The sequence below is a fragment of the Capra hircus genome, chromosome 10 (genome assembly GCF_001704415.2).
Source record: "Capra hircus breed San Clemente chromosome 10, ASM170441v1, whole genome shotgun sequence".
Lineage (NCBI taxonomy): Eukaryota > Metazoa > Chordata > Mammalia > Artiodactyla > Bovidae > Capra > Capra hircus.
The window spans coordinates 42,719,376-42,737,577 of NC_030817.1; the positions used below are offsets into that span (position 1 = coordinate 42,719,376).

Genomic DNA, 18,202 nt, shown 5'->3' on the forward strand with positions numbered 1-18,202 from the left:
CTCTTCCTTTCAGATTCTTCTCGGGCTGGGGGTCCTGACGCTATGCTTTTTTTCTGTCCTACCTTGTTAGGTGGAAATTTTTCTTGCAGCTTTGGCTGTATAGGAGTTCTTCAGTCAGTTTCTAACTGGTTTTCCATGAGAACTATTCTGTATGTAGATGTATTTCTGATGTCTCTGGAGGGGGAGGTGAATGCCACAGTCTCTCATTCTGCCATCTTGAGCTCTCCTTTGGAAAACACAATTTGTAATGGTCTATAAGAGCTCAAAACTTGGACAGAGACTTTAAAAACACAAGTTATCAACTTTAGTCCTGAATATAGAATTAATTTTCTTTTCTTTCCAAATAATCTGATAGTTTACATAAAATTAAAATTTTACTATTCCCCAAAGCATCACCAACACCCTTCAGGCCTTTTTATCTTCAGGTTCAAAATAATCCTTGGCACTTGAAGGACCTTGAATGGGTGTGTGAGTTTATTTGGACCTCATAGGGCCAAAGTAAACTGATAAATGTGCTTCTCTCACAGCTATCCACATTATCTGTTTATAAACAGCCTTATTTAATTTGAACTGAATTTGCAAATGTGTACCATTCCTAATCTTTCCCATCCCTTAAACATAGGTTGAACTGGTTCATTTTGTTCTTGACTCTGATCCTAAGAATGAGTACACTTTCCCTAAGAGAGAAAAAATAATTAGTTGATCAATGTAACAAAAACTTTCCCAATGAGTTTCCAATAAAGAAACAACACATCAAACACCAACAGTGCCAAAATATTTACTGAGAGTTTTCAAATCTTTCAAAAATGTTACAAAAAGCAAGCAAACACAGTGAAACTAATGACAAATTAGACACTAAAAACTAACATCTGGATAAATCTACGCAGGCATGTAGGAGAAAACGGTAAATCTATAAGCATTAACTATGATTAAAGCACTGCATTAGGCTTTTTTATACATATCTCATTTGATCCCATTCAGGAAACATTATCCCAGACGTGGAAATTAAAGCAAAAAAAAAAAAAGGATTGTGTGATCCATTAGTATCTTGCTAGCCTGTTATCCATCAAGCTCACCCAAGGGCCATCTGACTCTCTCCAGAAATATAACTTTAATAATTCAATAAAGACCAGACTAAATATTCTATAAAGTTGGAAACTGATTTGTATAAAATTGATAAAACATGATGATTTTTGTTTTCTTATAGAGAAATTTACCTTCATGGTTAAAGTTATATAAAAATACCTCCAAGGTTATTTACCTTTAGGATACTAACCAAAGTAAGGCTCTTACAGTGTCATTTCATCAAGGCCTTTCCCACTGATTACTTAAGTTCCAGTTCTTCACATTTGCTCTTTTCAAACTCTGCTATTCTGATGATTAGTTAAATGGCACTTAACTAATCATCTATTCACTGAGAATTGTTTTTAATGATTTAAGAATTTGTGCTTTGACAATCCTCAAACAACCACATGAGGTAGGTAGAATATCCTCATTTTACAGAGGAAGAAACTGAGTCCCCGAGGAGGCACATTACCTGCCAGAGGTTACAAAGGTAAGTAACAGAACTGGAGTTTGAACATGAATATGCGTGAATTCTTTTTACAGATACTGCACTGGTGACTCACATGTGGACTGAAATTTGGGCTGGCACATCTCCAGAAACTCAACACATATGTTAGAATTATAAGTATGACAGGTGAACAACCTAAACCTGCATACTTAAATAGCAATTAAAGAGATTATTTGTTTGGTTTCAAATCTGAACTTTTCAAAATTGGAAATATCAAAAGTATTTGCAGATACATTAATTACATGAAATACTATCATCAAAGTGAAATTTCAGTGCTTTGCCGAGTCCATCAATAGTTATGGATGACACAGAGTAAATAACTACTGAGTTTGTTATAAAAAGTCATTGACAAGTACTTAGAATACTTTCTATCTAGAGTCTCTCTTTGACATTTCATGAACATGTTCCTGAGAATTTCTTGAATAAATTTGAGCAAGTTGTCAGCCTACCCACTGTAAAGATGCTCAGTGTACTTTGTCTCCAAACTAGTAGAAAAATATGGAATACCAGCATGTTTTTCTTCTCTTTAGGCATGAAGGGTATCTGTTGTTCCGACTGAACACACAGGTAGAGATCAAGATTGGAGAGTAACAAGCTGCTGTAAGTCTGAAAGCACCTTCGTGTACAATGTATACGTCTAAAATCTTAATTAAACATGTATCTTGGAAATAGCTGACCTTATATATGTGTTAATGCGTCACAAGGATGCTTTTCACAGCTGAGATATATACCTTGTGAATGTACCCTTTTATCCAGCTGAAGATCCATTCTCTGTGTATGCAGATTTACAAGTGTTTCTCCATAAATGAGATTCTAAAGTACAGATTGATTGGTATCTAGGTTGATAAAAATCTTTGCTAGTATTTTGAGACTTTTGTCCACCAACTCATCGATTAGGCAGTGCCCTCTGACCTGGTTGTCAGTAGAGTGCACTTCTATCCGATCGATGGGCACTGGCTGCTGTTTGCCACAGGTTTAGGATAAGTGAGGCCATCTACTCCAGCCTAGCCCCTGACCCCAAACCCTGGAGCCAGTTGATTTCAGCTCCAGCCGAAGTGAAAAGATAACTGTGTGGTTCAAATTCATCTTGACTCAGAGTTTCACTGTTTTATCCTGGCTAAAGCTGCTCACTGTGTCTGTGGTTTTCTTACATAAATTTTCAATCCAGCTAGTGCTATTATACAGTGTCTTTTCCAACCCTGACATTGGGGGTGGATTTTTAGCTCGCATGTTTTTTCCAGATGTGATAAGCTCGCCGTAGCCCTCTTGGTGAGCAAAAGCATATCCAGATCTTCGCGAGCTTGATCTCCGAGTCTGAGGCTTTCGGGTACGCAGGGGCCTTGCCTTCTTTTGAGCCTTCTGCCACTGGCGGATCTGGAGACAAAGGAGACCCAGGGTGAGACGGAGCATCCAAATGACAGATTCCACATAGTGGGCCACTTCCTGAGGTAAAAGCCTTTTTCCGTAAAAACAACATCAGTAATAACCAAGTGCTCAACTTCACTGCAAAAGCAAGTTTTTCACCTAAAAGCCAGGAAAACTGGATATTGGTCAGTTTTTATTTCTACCAAGAAACTATTAAGCAAACAAAAAGTGTTAAGACAAATTTCAGAATTGTCTCCATCTCATACATCCATCTTAAAGGAACAGGAACATATTTTGCACATAATGATTTTCTAACTTGCACCACCCAAACTCAGTATAACAATTTACAGTCCCATTTCCCCCAAGTAAGCCTTTACTTTCTCTTTTAGAGGTTCTCTGGCTCCAAAAAGTCAGTGGTGATGGACTAAGAAAATTTAGAAAATGAGAGTCATAAATTTCAAACTCTTGTGACAGGTCCGAGTACCATGAGATCTGTCATGGTTTTGATTTCTTGTGGGTTTTCTGGTGACCTTTTGAAGAGCTCAACATTGTTTGAGTGGGTTTGTAGCATCTCATTTCCCTGTAATGCTGAGGAGAGAAAAGATCCAAGGTTTGATGCTTAGCACCGTGTTCTCTAGATGAGTTGACTGATGGCTTAGATTCTGACTTTCATGTCAAGAGAAAGCCATCAAGCAGAAAATCATGGTGTGCATAAACACAGGAAGGAATGAGCATCATCTTCCTTCAGCTCATCCATCATTGTCTGGATTTACATCAGCATGAGCTCACAGGGCCAAAGGGAAAGGGCAAACATTAGAGGGGAATGAGTGAGTCATTTCAGAAGGAATCTCTTGGCACTTTGGCCCCAGACCAGGAAGGATTTCATGATGAGGGAATTTCTACCTCAGTTCTTCTCAACATCATCAGCCTGGTCACTCATCTCATCAGTATTTCCCCCTTCTCATGACGTGGCTACAAATGTGTGTCCCCTCTTTCTCCTTTTCTCTTCCTCTCTGGGTCCAGATCTAACGACATTGTGTTGCTTATACTCCTCTTTCCATGAAATACTGAAATATGTTCTGTTAATCCCTTGGCTTAGGTATTTCTAGAATCTATTCTTTCTGTTTTTTCTTCTACCTGTACTTTTCAACCCAGCTATTATGAACATCACCTCCCCCTTGTGTTTAATAATCTGTTACTATTAATACATTTCTGCAGATATTTAGAGCCCCTTCACCTCATACCGTATTTGTCTCTCTTTTACTACTCTTTACTTTCCCATGTCAGTAAATTTCCATCAATCTTCCCTTTGCCTTGGGAGCAAATGTCCAAAATGCTGCCAGGGGTTACATGGTTGCTCTATGTTTAGTTTCTTAAGGAACTGCCATGCTCTTCTCCATAGTGGCTGCATCAATTTACATTCCTACTAATAGTGCATGAGGGTTCCCTTTTCTCCACACCCTCTCCAGCATTTATTGTTTGTAGACTTTTTGACAATGGTCCCACTGACTGGAGTGAAATGATACTTTGTTGTAGTTTTGATTTGCATTTCCCTAATACTGAGTGATGTTGAGCATATTTTCATGTGCCTTTTGGCCATCTGTATGCCTTCTTTGGAGAAATGTTTATTTAGGTCTTCTGCCCAGTTTTTGGGTGGGTTTTTTTTTTTTTTATATTGAGTCCCATGAGCTATTTGTAAATTTTGGAGACTAGTCCCTTATCAGTAGCATCATTTGCAATTCTTTTCTCCCATTCTGTGGGTTGTCTCTTCATTTTGTTTATGGTTTCCTTTGCTGTGCCAAAATTAGATCCCGTTTGTTTATTTTTGTTTTATTCCCATTACTCTAGGAGACAAACCAAAAAAAGATATTGCTGCAACTTATGTCAAAGGCAAAACATTCTGCCTATGTTTTCCTCTAAGAATTGTATGATATCTGGTCTTACATTTGGATCTTTAATCCATTTTATTTTTGTGTATGGTGTTAAAGAATGTTCTATTTTTTTTTTTACATGTAGCTGTCCAGTTTTTCCAGCACCGTTTATTGAAGAGATTGTCTTTCTTCCATTGTACATTCTTGCGTCCTTTGCTACAGATTTGACTGTAGGTATGTAAGTTTACTTGTGGGCTTTCTATCCTGTTCAGTTGAGCTCTATTTTTGTACCCATTATAAAGCACTACATTGTACTTTATAATGTAGTCTGAAGTCAGGGAGCTTGATTCCTCTAACTCCATTTTTCTTTCTGAAGACTGCTTTGGCTATTCAAGGTTGGTTGTGTCTTCATAAACATTTTAAGATTTTTTGTTGTTGTTCTAGTTCTGTGAAAAATACCATTGGCAATTTGATAAAGATTGTATTGCATCTGTAACCGCCTTGAGTAGTAGTCATTTTTATAATATTGATTCTTTCAATCCAAGAACATGGTCTCTATTTCCATCTGAACTTGTCATCTTTGGTTTCTTTCATCAGTATCTTATAGTTTTCAGAGTACAGTTCTTTTTGATGTAATAGTAAATGGATTGTTTCTTTAATTTCTCTTTATTATCTTTTGTTAGTGTTGTTATTCATACACAGAAATCTGTGTATGAATTTTGTATCTTGCAACTTTGCTTTACTACTTCTCTGTTAGCATCTTTAGGATTTTCTGTGTATGGTATCATGCCATTCACAAGCCGTGAGAGTTTTACTTCTATGCGGTTGTTGGAATCTAAATTGGTACAGCCACTTTGGAGAATGTATGGATATTCCTTAAGAAACTAAAAACAGAGCTACTATATGATCTTGCAATTCCACTCCTGGGCCTATATCTAGAGAAGACCATATTTGAAATGTTCATGCATCCCAGTGTTCATTGTACTATTCATAGTAGCTAAGACATGGAAGCAACCTAAATATCCATCAACAGATGAATGGATAGAGAAGATATGGTATATTTATACAATGAAATATTAGTCATTAAAAAGAAATAATGCCATTAATGGAATGGAATCTAGAGATTATCATACTAAGTGAAGTTAGAGAAAGACAAATATGATATCACTATATGAAGAATCTTAAAAAATGATGCAAATGAACTTATTTACAAACAGACTCACAGACTTAGAGAATGAACTTAAAGCTATTGTTAAATATTCTAATTATGTTGACATTATTTAAAATGGAACTCTCTTCTTAAATTCCTTTTGAGGTTATTCATTGGTAGTTTATAAAACTAAAAAGATTTTGTGTACTAATATTTTGTATTGTAAATTTGTATACTTGATAACTAGCTGAAGTTATGCTTTAAATTTATGTGCATGCTAAATTGTTTCAGTCATGTCCAACTCTTTGCAACCCCATGATTGCAGCCTGCCAGGCTCTTTGGTCCATGGGACTTTCCCAGGCAAGAATACTGAAGTGGGCTGCCATTTCCTTCTCCAGAGGATCTCCCCCACCCAGGGACTGCACCCGAGTCACTTACATCTCCTGCACTGGCACTGACAGGCAGGTTCTTTACCACTAGCACCACAGCCACAACTATGTCTTTATACTTATCAACGTTACTGCTATTAGAGTGCTTTCTTAAAATTAATAATCTATTCATTGTTTTAACTGTGATGATGTGGATTTGTGGTGCAGAGGAATATGTTAGTGGTACAAAGTGTTTTAAATGTGATGTTGACTTCCTATTCCTGTTATTTGGTGCATGAATCTATATCAATGTTTGAATTGTTTATTGTATTGGATCGTTAAGTGTGCAGTTTGCTTTATTGTGGATGCTGTAGGTGCTTCAGAAAGGGAAGTCTATGGTTGGGGTTTGGGTTAAGTTAGGGGTTGGGCAGAAGAATGGAAGGGAAGGATAGACTGGGAGTTTGGAATGGACAGGTATACACTGCTATATTTAAAATAGATAACCAACAAGGACTTGTGTAGCACAGGGAGTGATTCTCAATATTCTGAAATAACCTAAATGGGAAATGAATTTGAAAAAGAATAGATGCATGTATATAACTGAATCACCTTGCTATATACCTGAAACTACCCTGTAATCAACTATGGCCAATATAAAAGAATACACAGCTTAACTTGTCATTTATGACTCCTCACCCACACTTAGTGTAGACACTCCCAGTGCTAGTACATTCAGATGTGGGCAGTTCCAGCCACAGCAACATGATGCTGTGCACCTACCTGTCGGTGTTTGCTGGTGAGAACTTCATTAGCTCTTCCCTGGGCTTCTTGTCAGGCAGAGGACATGATTCCAAGAGCAAAGAATCAACCCCTCAAGTATCCATCAGCGCTGCAACAACATACCTGATCACTCAGAGTTGGGAATAAATCCACCTTCAAAAATCTGAATGCCACCACAGGCATAACTGAAGCCACTGTTGTTAAGAGAATAACAAGCCAGATGCACTTCTGGGTCAAGGAATGTCGTGCATTTCCTATTATTAAAGACAAATAAACACTGTGGTTATAAATCGGACTGAATTACTGAATTGATTGTTTGGATTTCCTAGAGAGAACACTGGGTATTTTCCCCCAGCATATAGTATGTTCAGTGGTGATAAGAACAATGGTAAGATCACCCTTGGGAACTGCTTCATGGCTTGATCACGAGGAGACTGATAGCCAGAGACAGGCATTGTCTGATCAAGGTTCAGTCCACCTTCACCACAGAACAGCATTCTCTCATCCAGTTTCAGGATGCCTCAACCACAAAGCAGTCATTAAAGTCACATTTACCCTTAAACAAAACTATCATATCAAATGACACAGTAGATGTTCTAGATGCAGGTACAATTGCAAATGATGGTCTTTTCCACTGGCTATGTCATAAAAAGTAAGCTCTTTCTATGACAGGATCAACCTTTTAAATCCAGGCAACAGCCTCGAGCGGACATGCTGATCTCTCTGACGTTCCCACGGATAGGAAGTCCTCAAGGTCCCAAGGTGTGCAGAGATGCTCCGGGGTTTGTGAAAACAGCATTCTCCACACTGGGAAACCACTGGTGCAGTCATTCAATATACTAGCTCTAGAGAATAGCGAAAGTCCTTCCCAAGCCTGGAGCCAGTGTTCTTATTTTATACTCACACCTCGTATCCTGGGCTGTTTGTCTAAACAAAGCAATAGGGGTCAGTGAGGCAGACAGACAAATTATACAGAAGATGTCAACTGTACTTATATTTCCAAAATGAGCTGTTGTTCCTTTTGTTGGTTTTCTAGGGACATGATACCTCCAATTATTCCTCCCAATCCTACAGCATTACCACTGTTTGAATGGGTTTTAGGTGTGAGGGCTTGGCTACTTATTGGAATGTCTGCATTTCCTTTGTAGGATAGACACTGCCTACCAAAGACTGCTCGATTCCAACTGCCTGGGCAGAAATGAACAACTCCATAAATTAAATGTCTCTGAGCATCTTGAAGCTCAGTACCTGCAGCCATGGCTAGAAAAAAAAACCATCACTTTAAAACCACACTCCTGTTTGCTGCTGGCTACTAAGAAAAAAAAAAATTTCTTAAACCCCAGTGTTGATCTAACTTTTGAAAAGTCTCATTGGAACTCAGTAATTAATTCCTGGAATGGCATGTGCTTAGCTGGAGAGAGTGGTCACCACACAGACTACTTTCTCCAGTTGAAGCATTCCAGTCTCATTATGCATGTGTGAATGCTCTCTTAGGACTGGAAGTCTTCTGGTCAACACACTGAACTTTCAGATTTGGCACCAAAGAGAAAAGGAAAAACTTAAATGTCTCTCCCCACTCCCCAATATGCTTATTCACAACCATGTTTCTACATGGTTGGAACCTTTTGGTGGACAAAGGATTAACAGTTTATATTAAGTAAAAGTGGTGCAATTTAAATATTTCCAGGTACACAAAGCAAACAAAAAATTGAATATAATACTCTTAAATGTATATATGCATTTAAATGGAATTACAATCTCAATGGAATTAATGTAACGGAATTAATCTCAAATGTATAACCTGATAGTTGCTCTTATTTTGCTTTCTCTATGAATCAGTCTTCTAATAATTGTTTTTCTAGACTCAGTTTCCCAACTAATGGATGCAGATCTCAGTCTTACCTAACCAAACTCAAGAAGGTTGTCACTGTGCATCTCTTTTCCACATTTCCAGGATGAACTCAGAAACATCTCTGTTACCAGCTTATTTCATACACGCTAGAGATTTTAAAACTTCTTTAAAAAGTCTATTAATAGCCCCACTGTGTAAAGCTCAGTAGCCTTTGCTGGGAATCATTTTGAAACATGGGGGGCAATGACAGTATACTCCAAAGGTAGACCAGACGTATACTCTTGGTGGACTCAAAATATCAGGGAATCAAGGGATTTTAGGAGGTTTTTTGCTACCCACCTGCTGTTCAAATCGCTTGCAATGTCCCCAACTAGTAATCAAGTCACATTTGCTTTAATCATCATTTTCCTGGTTAACATTTATTGTTAAAGTACTATGTACCAAGCTGCATGCTAAGCATTTTATATGCATTATCTCACTTGACCCTCACAAATTCCCTATAAAAGCAGGAACTATTAATATCCCCAAGTTCAGAATTGAAGACATTAAGGTATAAAAAGGAAAAGAAACTTGCCTAAGGTCACACATCTTATAAGTGGCAGAGAACACTGGCTGTCTGGCAACAGAGCCTATACTTTGTGCCACTTACAGCCCACTGTCCAGCAATTTTTAAAAGACTAAATTATACACTGGGCTTCCCAGGTGGCACTAGTAGTGAAGAAAGTGTTAGTTGCTCAGTCTGTCCAGCTCTGTAACCCACCAGGCTCCTCTGTCCATGGAATTCTCTAGGCAAGAATACTGGAGTGGGTAGCCATTCCCTTCTCCAGGGGATCTTCCCAATCCAGGGATTGACTAGGTCTTCTGCACTACAGGCAGATGCTTTACCATCTGAGCCACTACCCACCTGCCAATGAAGGAGACATAAGAAATGCGGGTTTGATCCCTGGGTCAGGAATGTCCTCTGGAGGAGGCCATGGCAACCCATTTCAGTATTCTTCCTCAGAGAATCCCATAGACAGAGGAGCCTGGTGGGCTAAAGTCCACAGGGTTGCAAAGAGTCAGACATGCGACCCCATGGACTATAGCCCACCAGGCTTCTCTGTCCATGAGAGTTTCTGGGCAAGAGTACTGGAGTGGGTTGCCATTTCCTTCTCCAGGGGATCTTCCCCACCCAGGGATCGAACCTGGGTCTCCTGCATCGCAGGCAGATGCTTTGCCCTCTGAGCCACCAGGGAAGCCCACTTACACACACAAATTATACACTTCTTTTCTAAATGAAAATAAGTTCCACAGGTGAACTTTGGCATAAATGCTGGTTATAATGTGGCATAAAAGGGAGAGCCTGGCATTTCTTTCTCTTCCCTCTATCATATACCTGAACTACATGGTTTTCAGGCAGCTCTGATATGTATGTGCTATGCCTCTTATTTGAAAAGGGACAGTCTATTGCATCTGCACTGTTAGGAAACTGTAAGCCTCCAGCTGTCTGGTTCAGTCAATCCCTAGAGACAGAATTACTGGTCATTCCTAGTCCCACCAAAATGAAGATACATTACAAAGACAAATGACATCATGAGGCCCCAGCAAATAATATGGCTCACTTACCAACAAATGGAAACTGGTTTGGGAAGATGCCAAAGATGCCATTACTGTGCATTGTAAATAAAATGGAGAAATAAGTGGCTATGCTGCCCCAGATGAAAACGTGGTTAATGACAGTCCAATAGCTGGTATCCAAGGCTATCTGTAAATAAAGTCAAATGCAAAGGGGAGACTGTTAAGGATGAAAAGAGCATCATTTTACTGAGTAATGTCTCCTCAGGACACTTTTGTGAAAAGACAATTGTACCTGTCTAGTTACTAGCCAACCACAGGCTCTACCACTTTCTGCACAACACAGGGGACTGATGCGACATTTCTGGTAGACAACTGACCTTAGGACTTGTATCTGCCAGCCATTATATCTAACAATATTGAGTGAAAATCAGGAAATAAAATGTTAAACTTTTAAATGAGAAATAAAGCAGAGTGGCTTCTAATTTCAATGCTACTTTCCAAACTGCTCTCTAAATTTGTCTGTTGGAGAACTTTTTCATAGTGAGAAAGTGCAACATTTTAAGATCTGTACATAGATTTTCATTTGACCATTTTGACACAGGTATAGTCTGTTTTATATCAATATTCTAATTCATTTTGATTACCATTTCTGTTAAATTATTCAAATAATAACTAAAATCCTTAATCCACTTTTGGCATCAGAAGTTGGGCTCCATGGTGATCTGGGAGCATGTTCACAAGCCCTTCTCCCATCCAATAACTTGTTAGGGCAGCACAGCTGAAAAAGAGTGATCTGATATGAGGAAACTAAGGAAGCCACTAGTGAATATGAACACTTCAGTCCTCAGAGGCAAAAAACGTAGGTTCTGTGAAACTGGGTCATTTGTAGTGATGTGGATGTACCTAGAGTCTGCCATACAGAGGGAAGTGAGTCAGAAAAACAAAGACCGTATATTAACTTATATACGTGGAATCTAGAAAAACAGTACTGATGAACCTACTTGCAGGACAGGGACAGAGATGCAGACAGAATGGACACGTGGATGCAGGGGGAGGAGAGGGTGGGGTGAATGCAGAGTAACATTGCTATGTATTAACACTGCACCATGGATAAAACAGGTAGCTAGTGGGGACCTGCAGTATAGCACAGGGAGCTCAGTCAGCTCGGTGCTCTGTGATGACCTTGCGGGGTGAGAGGGAGGCTCACGAGGGAGGGAGAATGTATACACAGAGCTGATTCACGTTATTGTACAGCAGAAAGTAATACAACATTGTAAAGCAGTTTTATTCCAGTTTTTCTAAATAATTTTTTAAAGTAGGTTCTAGCATCTTTATTTGCATCTCAGAGGTTCCTCCAAATGGTCCAAATGAAAGTTTAGATTTCTAGCAGAGTCTCAGAAAGACCACAGATTTCCTGCCTGCCCAGCGGGGCTCCACCTACACAGTAAATAGGCTCTTATGCATATAGAGGCATACTTCCCCTTCCCACACGAAGTTACTGTCCTTTAAAGTGATGCCCCATAAAAAGAATGTTAGCAGCCTTGATGAAACTGCAGGGGTGCCAAAGGGACAGCCTTTTCTTTCCTCAAGAGGCTTGAGAACAGAGAGCCTTGCCTTCCATACCTCAGCAAAGAAAGACTTGCAGGTCTCCCTACTCATTCCTCAAGACAGCTGACCAAAATCTCTAGCTCTAACTTTCGCCATCTGTAAGTTCATCACCATTAAAAGACACCAATATTTTGACCTGTGTAGGTATGAGTAGGCAAAGAAAAATCACAACCAATTTAAGAGGACTCGACTTGGCGGGGGGTGGGGAGGTAGTGCCTACACTGAAAAACACAGAGAAATGCATTTAAAAAGTGTTTAATGAAGAGTAACTGAGAAGTGAACACACTGCTGCAAAGTAAGTATAATCAGAGAAAAAACTTGTAAATAAAAACATGTAATGTTAACTTCATAAAAAAATAAAATAAAAATAAAAATAAAAAGTAATGAGAACTCTTAAGGAGAAGCAATTAGATAATAGAAAAAAATTCTGGAAGAAAAAAGTGTCATTTCTGAATTTAAAAATTCAATAGAGAAACCAAATAAGAAGAGTTACTGATTAGAACTGAATATTCTGTAAAAACAAATGGAAACATCTCATAAAAGGGCAAAAACTCTAAGAAATGGAAACCATGTGCAAAAATGATATGAGACATGGATGGTAAATCCGTAGATGTCCAATCCATGGGCCCAACATTCAAATAATGGCATCCTAGAAAGAGAAAAAGCAGCAATCAAAGAAATGACGAACCCTGCTCTGTGATAGCAGCAAAGATTTTCAGATTGAGAGGGTACTCTAAATTATAGGCAAATCAATGAATGAAGTTACATTCTGGTAACATTTGTGAAGTCCAAGGATAAAAAACATAGCTTCTAGACAGAAAAGATACTATTCACAAAGGAAAGAGAATCAACCTATTAGCAAGCTGTTACACTGAAACAGAGATGTAGTGGAAAATCATTTACAGAACTCCTAAAACACTCTGATTGAAGAATCTTATGCTCATCCAATATATGATTTAACTGTGAAGATAAAGATTTGAATTCAAACGTACAACATCTATGTACTCCTGCAGAAATTACTCATGCTTAGAGAGGAAAACATGTTAATGCCACTCTCAAAATGAGCTTATTCACAAAATTCCTGAAATTTACTCTGTGTACTAAAGACAGCAGTTTCTGATTGAAATCATGATTTCATGATGGATGCCTTCGCTATGTCAGATACTTCCAATTCACTCTATTGTTTCCGCCTCTGCTATAGAATTGAACACAGGGGACCTAGCCATGGAGGGTTCACAAAGCATCAATATGCTTTATGTAGTTGTAAAACAGACAAACAGAACTCCTCTGAGTGGAGAAATCTGGATCTGATTTTGGATGCTATGTGACTCTGAATTTTGAACTCCCAAGATGTCAAGTGTTAGATGGCTTTGGTTTGAACTTACTGATACTCACTTAGATGGACCAAGGAATGGCAGAGATGTCATTTAAAAGCATTATGCTTACATTTGACTCATTCAGTCTAATAAATATTGAGTCATGAAGAGAAAGTCTGGGGTTTAACGAGATCTTTTGTTGATACAAGTAGCTAAGATTTGTAAAAGAGATTATTTATAGGACAGAAAAAGAACTTGCTGCTGTTGCTGCATCGTTTCAGTCGTGTCCGACTCTGTGCGACCCCATAGATGACAGCCCACCAGGCTCCCCCGTCCCTGGGATTCTCCAGGCAAGAACACTGGAGTGGGTTGCCATTTCCTTCGACCAAAGACAATTCAAACTCTGTAAAAATTAAGCCCTTGATTGATACTTTCCCCCTTAAAACGCACATAAAGGCAAATAACAGAGGTCACACTGCTTGTTGTATCCACCCAGAGGTATAGATTTTAATGGATTAGAAAGCTTTTGTGAACTCAAACTCAATATCTAATAGTATTGTCCACCATTTTCATTAAAAAAGAAATAAAAACAAACTCAAGATGTCCAGTGATGATCAATGGATCATCAAAAATCATTCCTACCAGATGGGAATGTAAATTGGTACAGCCATTATGTAAAACAATATGGAGGTTCCTCAGAAAACTAAAAGTAAAGTTGCCATGTGATTCAGCACTCCCACTCCTGAGCATGTATCTGGACAAAAGTATAATTCAAAAAGATACAGGTTCCTCAATGTTCATAGCAGCACCGTTTACAATAATCAAGACATGGAAGCAACCTGAGTGTTCACTGACAGATAAATGAATAAAGATGTAGCACGCACACACACATGCCGACAGCACACTGGAAGACTGCTCAGCCATGAACAGAATGAAATAATGCCATCTGCAGCAACATGGATGGGCCTAGAGATCATACTAAGTGAAGCAAGCCAGAGAAAAGCAAACATCATACGGTATCACTTACATGTGGAAAACAAATACAATACAAATGAAGTAATTTATGAAACAGAAAGAGTAAGTGGAAAACAAAAGAGACTCACAGACATAGAGATCAGACTTGTGGTTGCCAAGGCGGAGGGGGTTTAGGAGAGGGATAGATAAGGATTTGGGATTATCAGATGCAAACTACAATATATAGAACAGATAAACAATAAGGTCCTACTGGAGGAGGTGTAATATATTCAGTATCCTGTGATAAACCATAATGGAAAAGAATATGAAAAAGAATATATATAAAACTGAATCACTTTGCTATATAGTAGAAATTAGTACAATATTGTAATTCAATAAAATAAATTTAAAAAAAATTATTCCTACCAGAAAAGCTTATATGAACTTGAGATTCAAATGTGCCACACACCTAACATTCAACCTCTTGAATACAGAAATGTACTGCCAAATAAACATTATATCTCACTATAAAACTAGATGCATGAAGCAGGGCACGCAAAGCCGGTGCTCTGGGACAACCTAGAGGGGTGGGGTGGGGAGGGAGGTGGGATGCAGTTCAGGATGGGGGAGACATATGTATACCTATGACTGATTCATGTTGATATATGGCAAAAACCATCACTATATTGTAAAGTAATTATCCTCTGAGTGAAATAAATTAAAAAAACCTAGAAGTTACTTTTACAGAAATCATGGGAAAGTTTCTATTATCATTAGAAACTTTTTCTCCCAAGAAGGAAACACAAGGAAGAATTAGTATATCAGTTCTCTTTACATACAGTGTTCAGTCCCAAGAAGTGCCCAGTTCATTTTAAGGTTTCTACTAATATGGAGGTTATAGACACAAAATGCTAATCTCCTACATCTGGGGATTTACGTTAAAACTTCCTGTTTCATCTCAGAATGTGTAGTTAAAAAGAAAACTCCAGTATTACAGGGGTCCCCAGCCTGCAGGATCTAATGTCTGATGATCTGCGGCTGTTGTAATAATACTAGAAATAAATGCACGATAAATATAATGCATTTCTGAAACCATCCCCCACCACCCTGGCCCGTGGAAAAACTGTCTTCCATGAAACCAGTCCCTGGTGCCAAAATGGTTGAGGACCCTACTAAGACTACTGTCAACAAATGAAGCAGAATTTTGCAAGATGTAAAGCCACCCAGTTAAGATATTTTCGCCAGTAGGGTTACCTGCACGCTGACCACAATGACCAGAGACGTGGCCGTGGTCACTGCAAAAGACTGGTAGTCTGCAGTGTGCCGTCCATCTTCTCCAGCCATGTTGTGAAAGGCCCCGTAAGGGATGAAGAAAAGGGCTAATGAGGTATAGATGCCATGTGCCATACAGATGAAAAATTCATGCTTGTTAAAAAGTAGATTCAGCTGACCAGGTTTGTAGAGCTGGGGATAATCCATGCTATTCTGGTCACTAACATCCTGTCAACAGAGAGTTACTTTAGTGGAGGAGGCTCAAGGAGAAGTTAGAGAAACTCCGAATTTCCTGTCTCTGGAAATAGCACGTGCATATCTAAGCATGGCCTTCCCAGGTGGCTCAGTGGTAAAGAATCCACCTGCCAATGCAGGAGACCTGAGATGAGGGTTCAATCCCTAGGTCAAGAAGGTCCCCTGGAGGAGAAAATGGCAACCCACTCCAGTATCCTTGCCTGGAAAACTCCATGGACAGAGGAGCCTGACAGGCTACAGCCCATAGGATCGCAAAGAGTTGGACACGACTGGGCATGCATGCACTATCTAAGCATGCCCTAATATGCATTGCTCATTACTTTGTTTTCATTTCCACAGTAACCCAAAGGATATTAAAATTATCCCTACTTTATATAGGAGGAACTTGAGTCTCCAAGACAGATTCATGAGAGGCAACACAGCTTTTATAACAGAACCAGAACCTGACTTTATGTGGATATTTGGCTTCAAACTGAAGTTTCTTTTCTACATTCTCCTGCAGCTGCGCTTATGTTCCCAGAATTCTAGGACATCCAGTGCAGCCAGTGGGTCCTGGGGTTAGCTGCCAAGGCAGTGACAGGGGATGCCAGCAGAGAGCCTGAGTCAGAAAAGCCCCCCCTGAGTTCCCAACTTCGGGAGGAGGGTGAGCAGGAGGAAAGGAACAGGGAAAGAGGGAACAGAATGTGGATTCCAGGTGCAAGGGAGCTGAGCCTGCAGAAGTGAGAGTTATACCCAGGGAAGACTCCATAGGCAGCTACCAGATGCTCAGGTTAGGGAGTTTAGACAGAATGAGAAGGCATCATGCATGGGCCCAGCCAGGCCCTGGGAGAAGCTAAAGCTGTGCACACTAATAACCTGGGGAACAGATTGCACTTCAGCAGGTTTGGGGTGGGGCCTGAGACTGCCTTTCCAACAAGCTCCAAAGCAATGCTGGTGACCATACTGTGAGCACCACACCCAAACACCAGACAATCCTGATTTCAAAACCCAGCTCTGCTGCTTAACAGGTGTGTAGTCACTTAACCTGTCTGAGCCTCAGGTTCCTCATCTTCAGAAGTGCAAACAAGACCATCTCCCTCACAGGATCACTGTCATGATGAAATGGGTATGTATTCAGCAGAGTTCTTGCCACAGTTCATATAATTAAAAACCAAGATGCTTCTATAAATAATAACAAGATAATGATAGTAATAGTAATAATAGTGTTACAGTCTCAGAGTCAAGTGGCCTGGTGCTAGGTTGAGGTCTGTCATTTACTGACCATATGACTTCAGGAGAATGATCTTAACTTCTGAGTTTTAGTTTCCTCCTTATAAAGTAAGCAGTGCCATAAATGGTCACTGAGGCCTTCCAGCATAGCATCTCATGATCGGAAGATCATTTAAGGGTCAGAGTAGACAAAGCAGAAAAGGATATGGGTAGACACTCAACCTGATGGCAATAGGGGCCTTATTGTATATACGAAATTTCCCTGGTGGCTCAGATGGTAAAGCGTCTGCCTGCAAGGCGGAAGACCTGGGTTCAATCCCTAGGTCAGGAAGATCCCCTGGAGAAGGAAATGGCAACCCACTCCAGTACTCTTGCCTGGAAAATCCTATGGACAGAGGAGCCTGGTAGGCTCCAGTCCATGGGGTCACAAAGAGTCAGACACAACTGAGCAACTTCACTTATTGTATATACAGTTGACCTTTGAACAATATGGGTTTGAACTGAGTGGCTTCACTTACACACAGAATTTTTCAATAAATATGTACTACCTGATCCACTCTTAGTTGAAACCTCAGATGCAGAACTGTGGATATGGAGGGGCAACTCTATAGTTATAGGAGAATTTTGGACTGTGTGGGGGTATGGGCCAAGGTGAGGGGGACCGCTAACTTTTGTGTTGTTTCAAGGGTCAACTGTGTATTTTTTATCTATATCTTTTAGCTCTTAGGTTATTTCCATATCTTATGTACTATCAATAATGCTGCAATGAATATAGGACTGTGTATATCTTTTCAAATTAATATTTTGGCTTTCTTTGGATAAATACCCAGAAGTGGAATTGCTGATAGTTCTATTTTTAATTTTTTGCAGGATTTCTATACTGTTTTCCATTCTGTTCAGATTTTCTGCTTAATCATAATTCAATCTTAGTAGGATGTATATTTCTAGAAATTTATTCATTTCTTTAAATTGTCCAATTTGTTCCTGTATAACTGTTCATATTAGTCTCTTATGATCCTTGTATTTTTGTGGTCAGTTGTAATCTCTTCTATTTCTGATTCTGAGTCTTCTC

General features: G+C 39.3%; 1 protein-coding gene and 1 non-coding gene across 5 annotated transcripts in view; both read right to left on the reverse strand.

The window, feature by feature from the left end:
* ATP8B4 (ATPase phospholipid transporting 8B4 (putative)) overlaps positions 2,172 to 18,202 on the reverse strand; it is a 299,618-nt gene continuing 283,587 nt past the window's right edge. For 3 of the 4 annotated variants that reach the window (XM_018054182.1, XM_013967148.2, XM_018054184.1), the window contains 4 exons: positions 15,649 to 15,894; positions 10,565 to 10,703; positions 7,231 to 7,361; positions 2,172 to 2,947 (listed from right to left, as the gene is read on the reverse strand). In XM_018054182.1, the coding sequence (XP_017909671.1) occupies positions 2,666 to 2,947; positions 7,231 to 7,361; positions 10,565 to 10,703; positions 15,649 to 15,894 (798 nt within the window). In that variant the 3' untranslated portion in view covers positions 2,172 to 2,665. The remainder of the gene's footprint in view (positions 2,948 to 7,230; positions 7,362 to 10,564; positions 10,704 to 15,648; positions 15,895 to 18,202) is intronic. The other variant, XM_018054183.1, reaches the window with a different exon arrangement.
* On the reverse strand, positions 10,123 to 10,194 carry TRNAR-GCG. Its single transcript has one exon. It is a non-coding gene; the product is annotated as a tRNA-Arg (tRNA).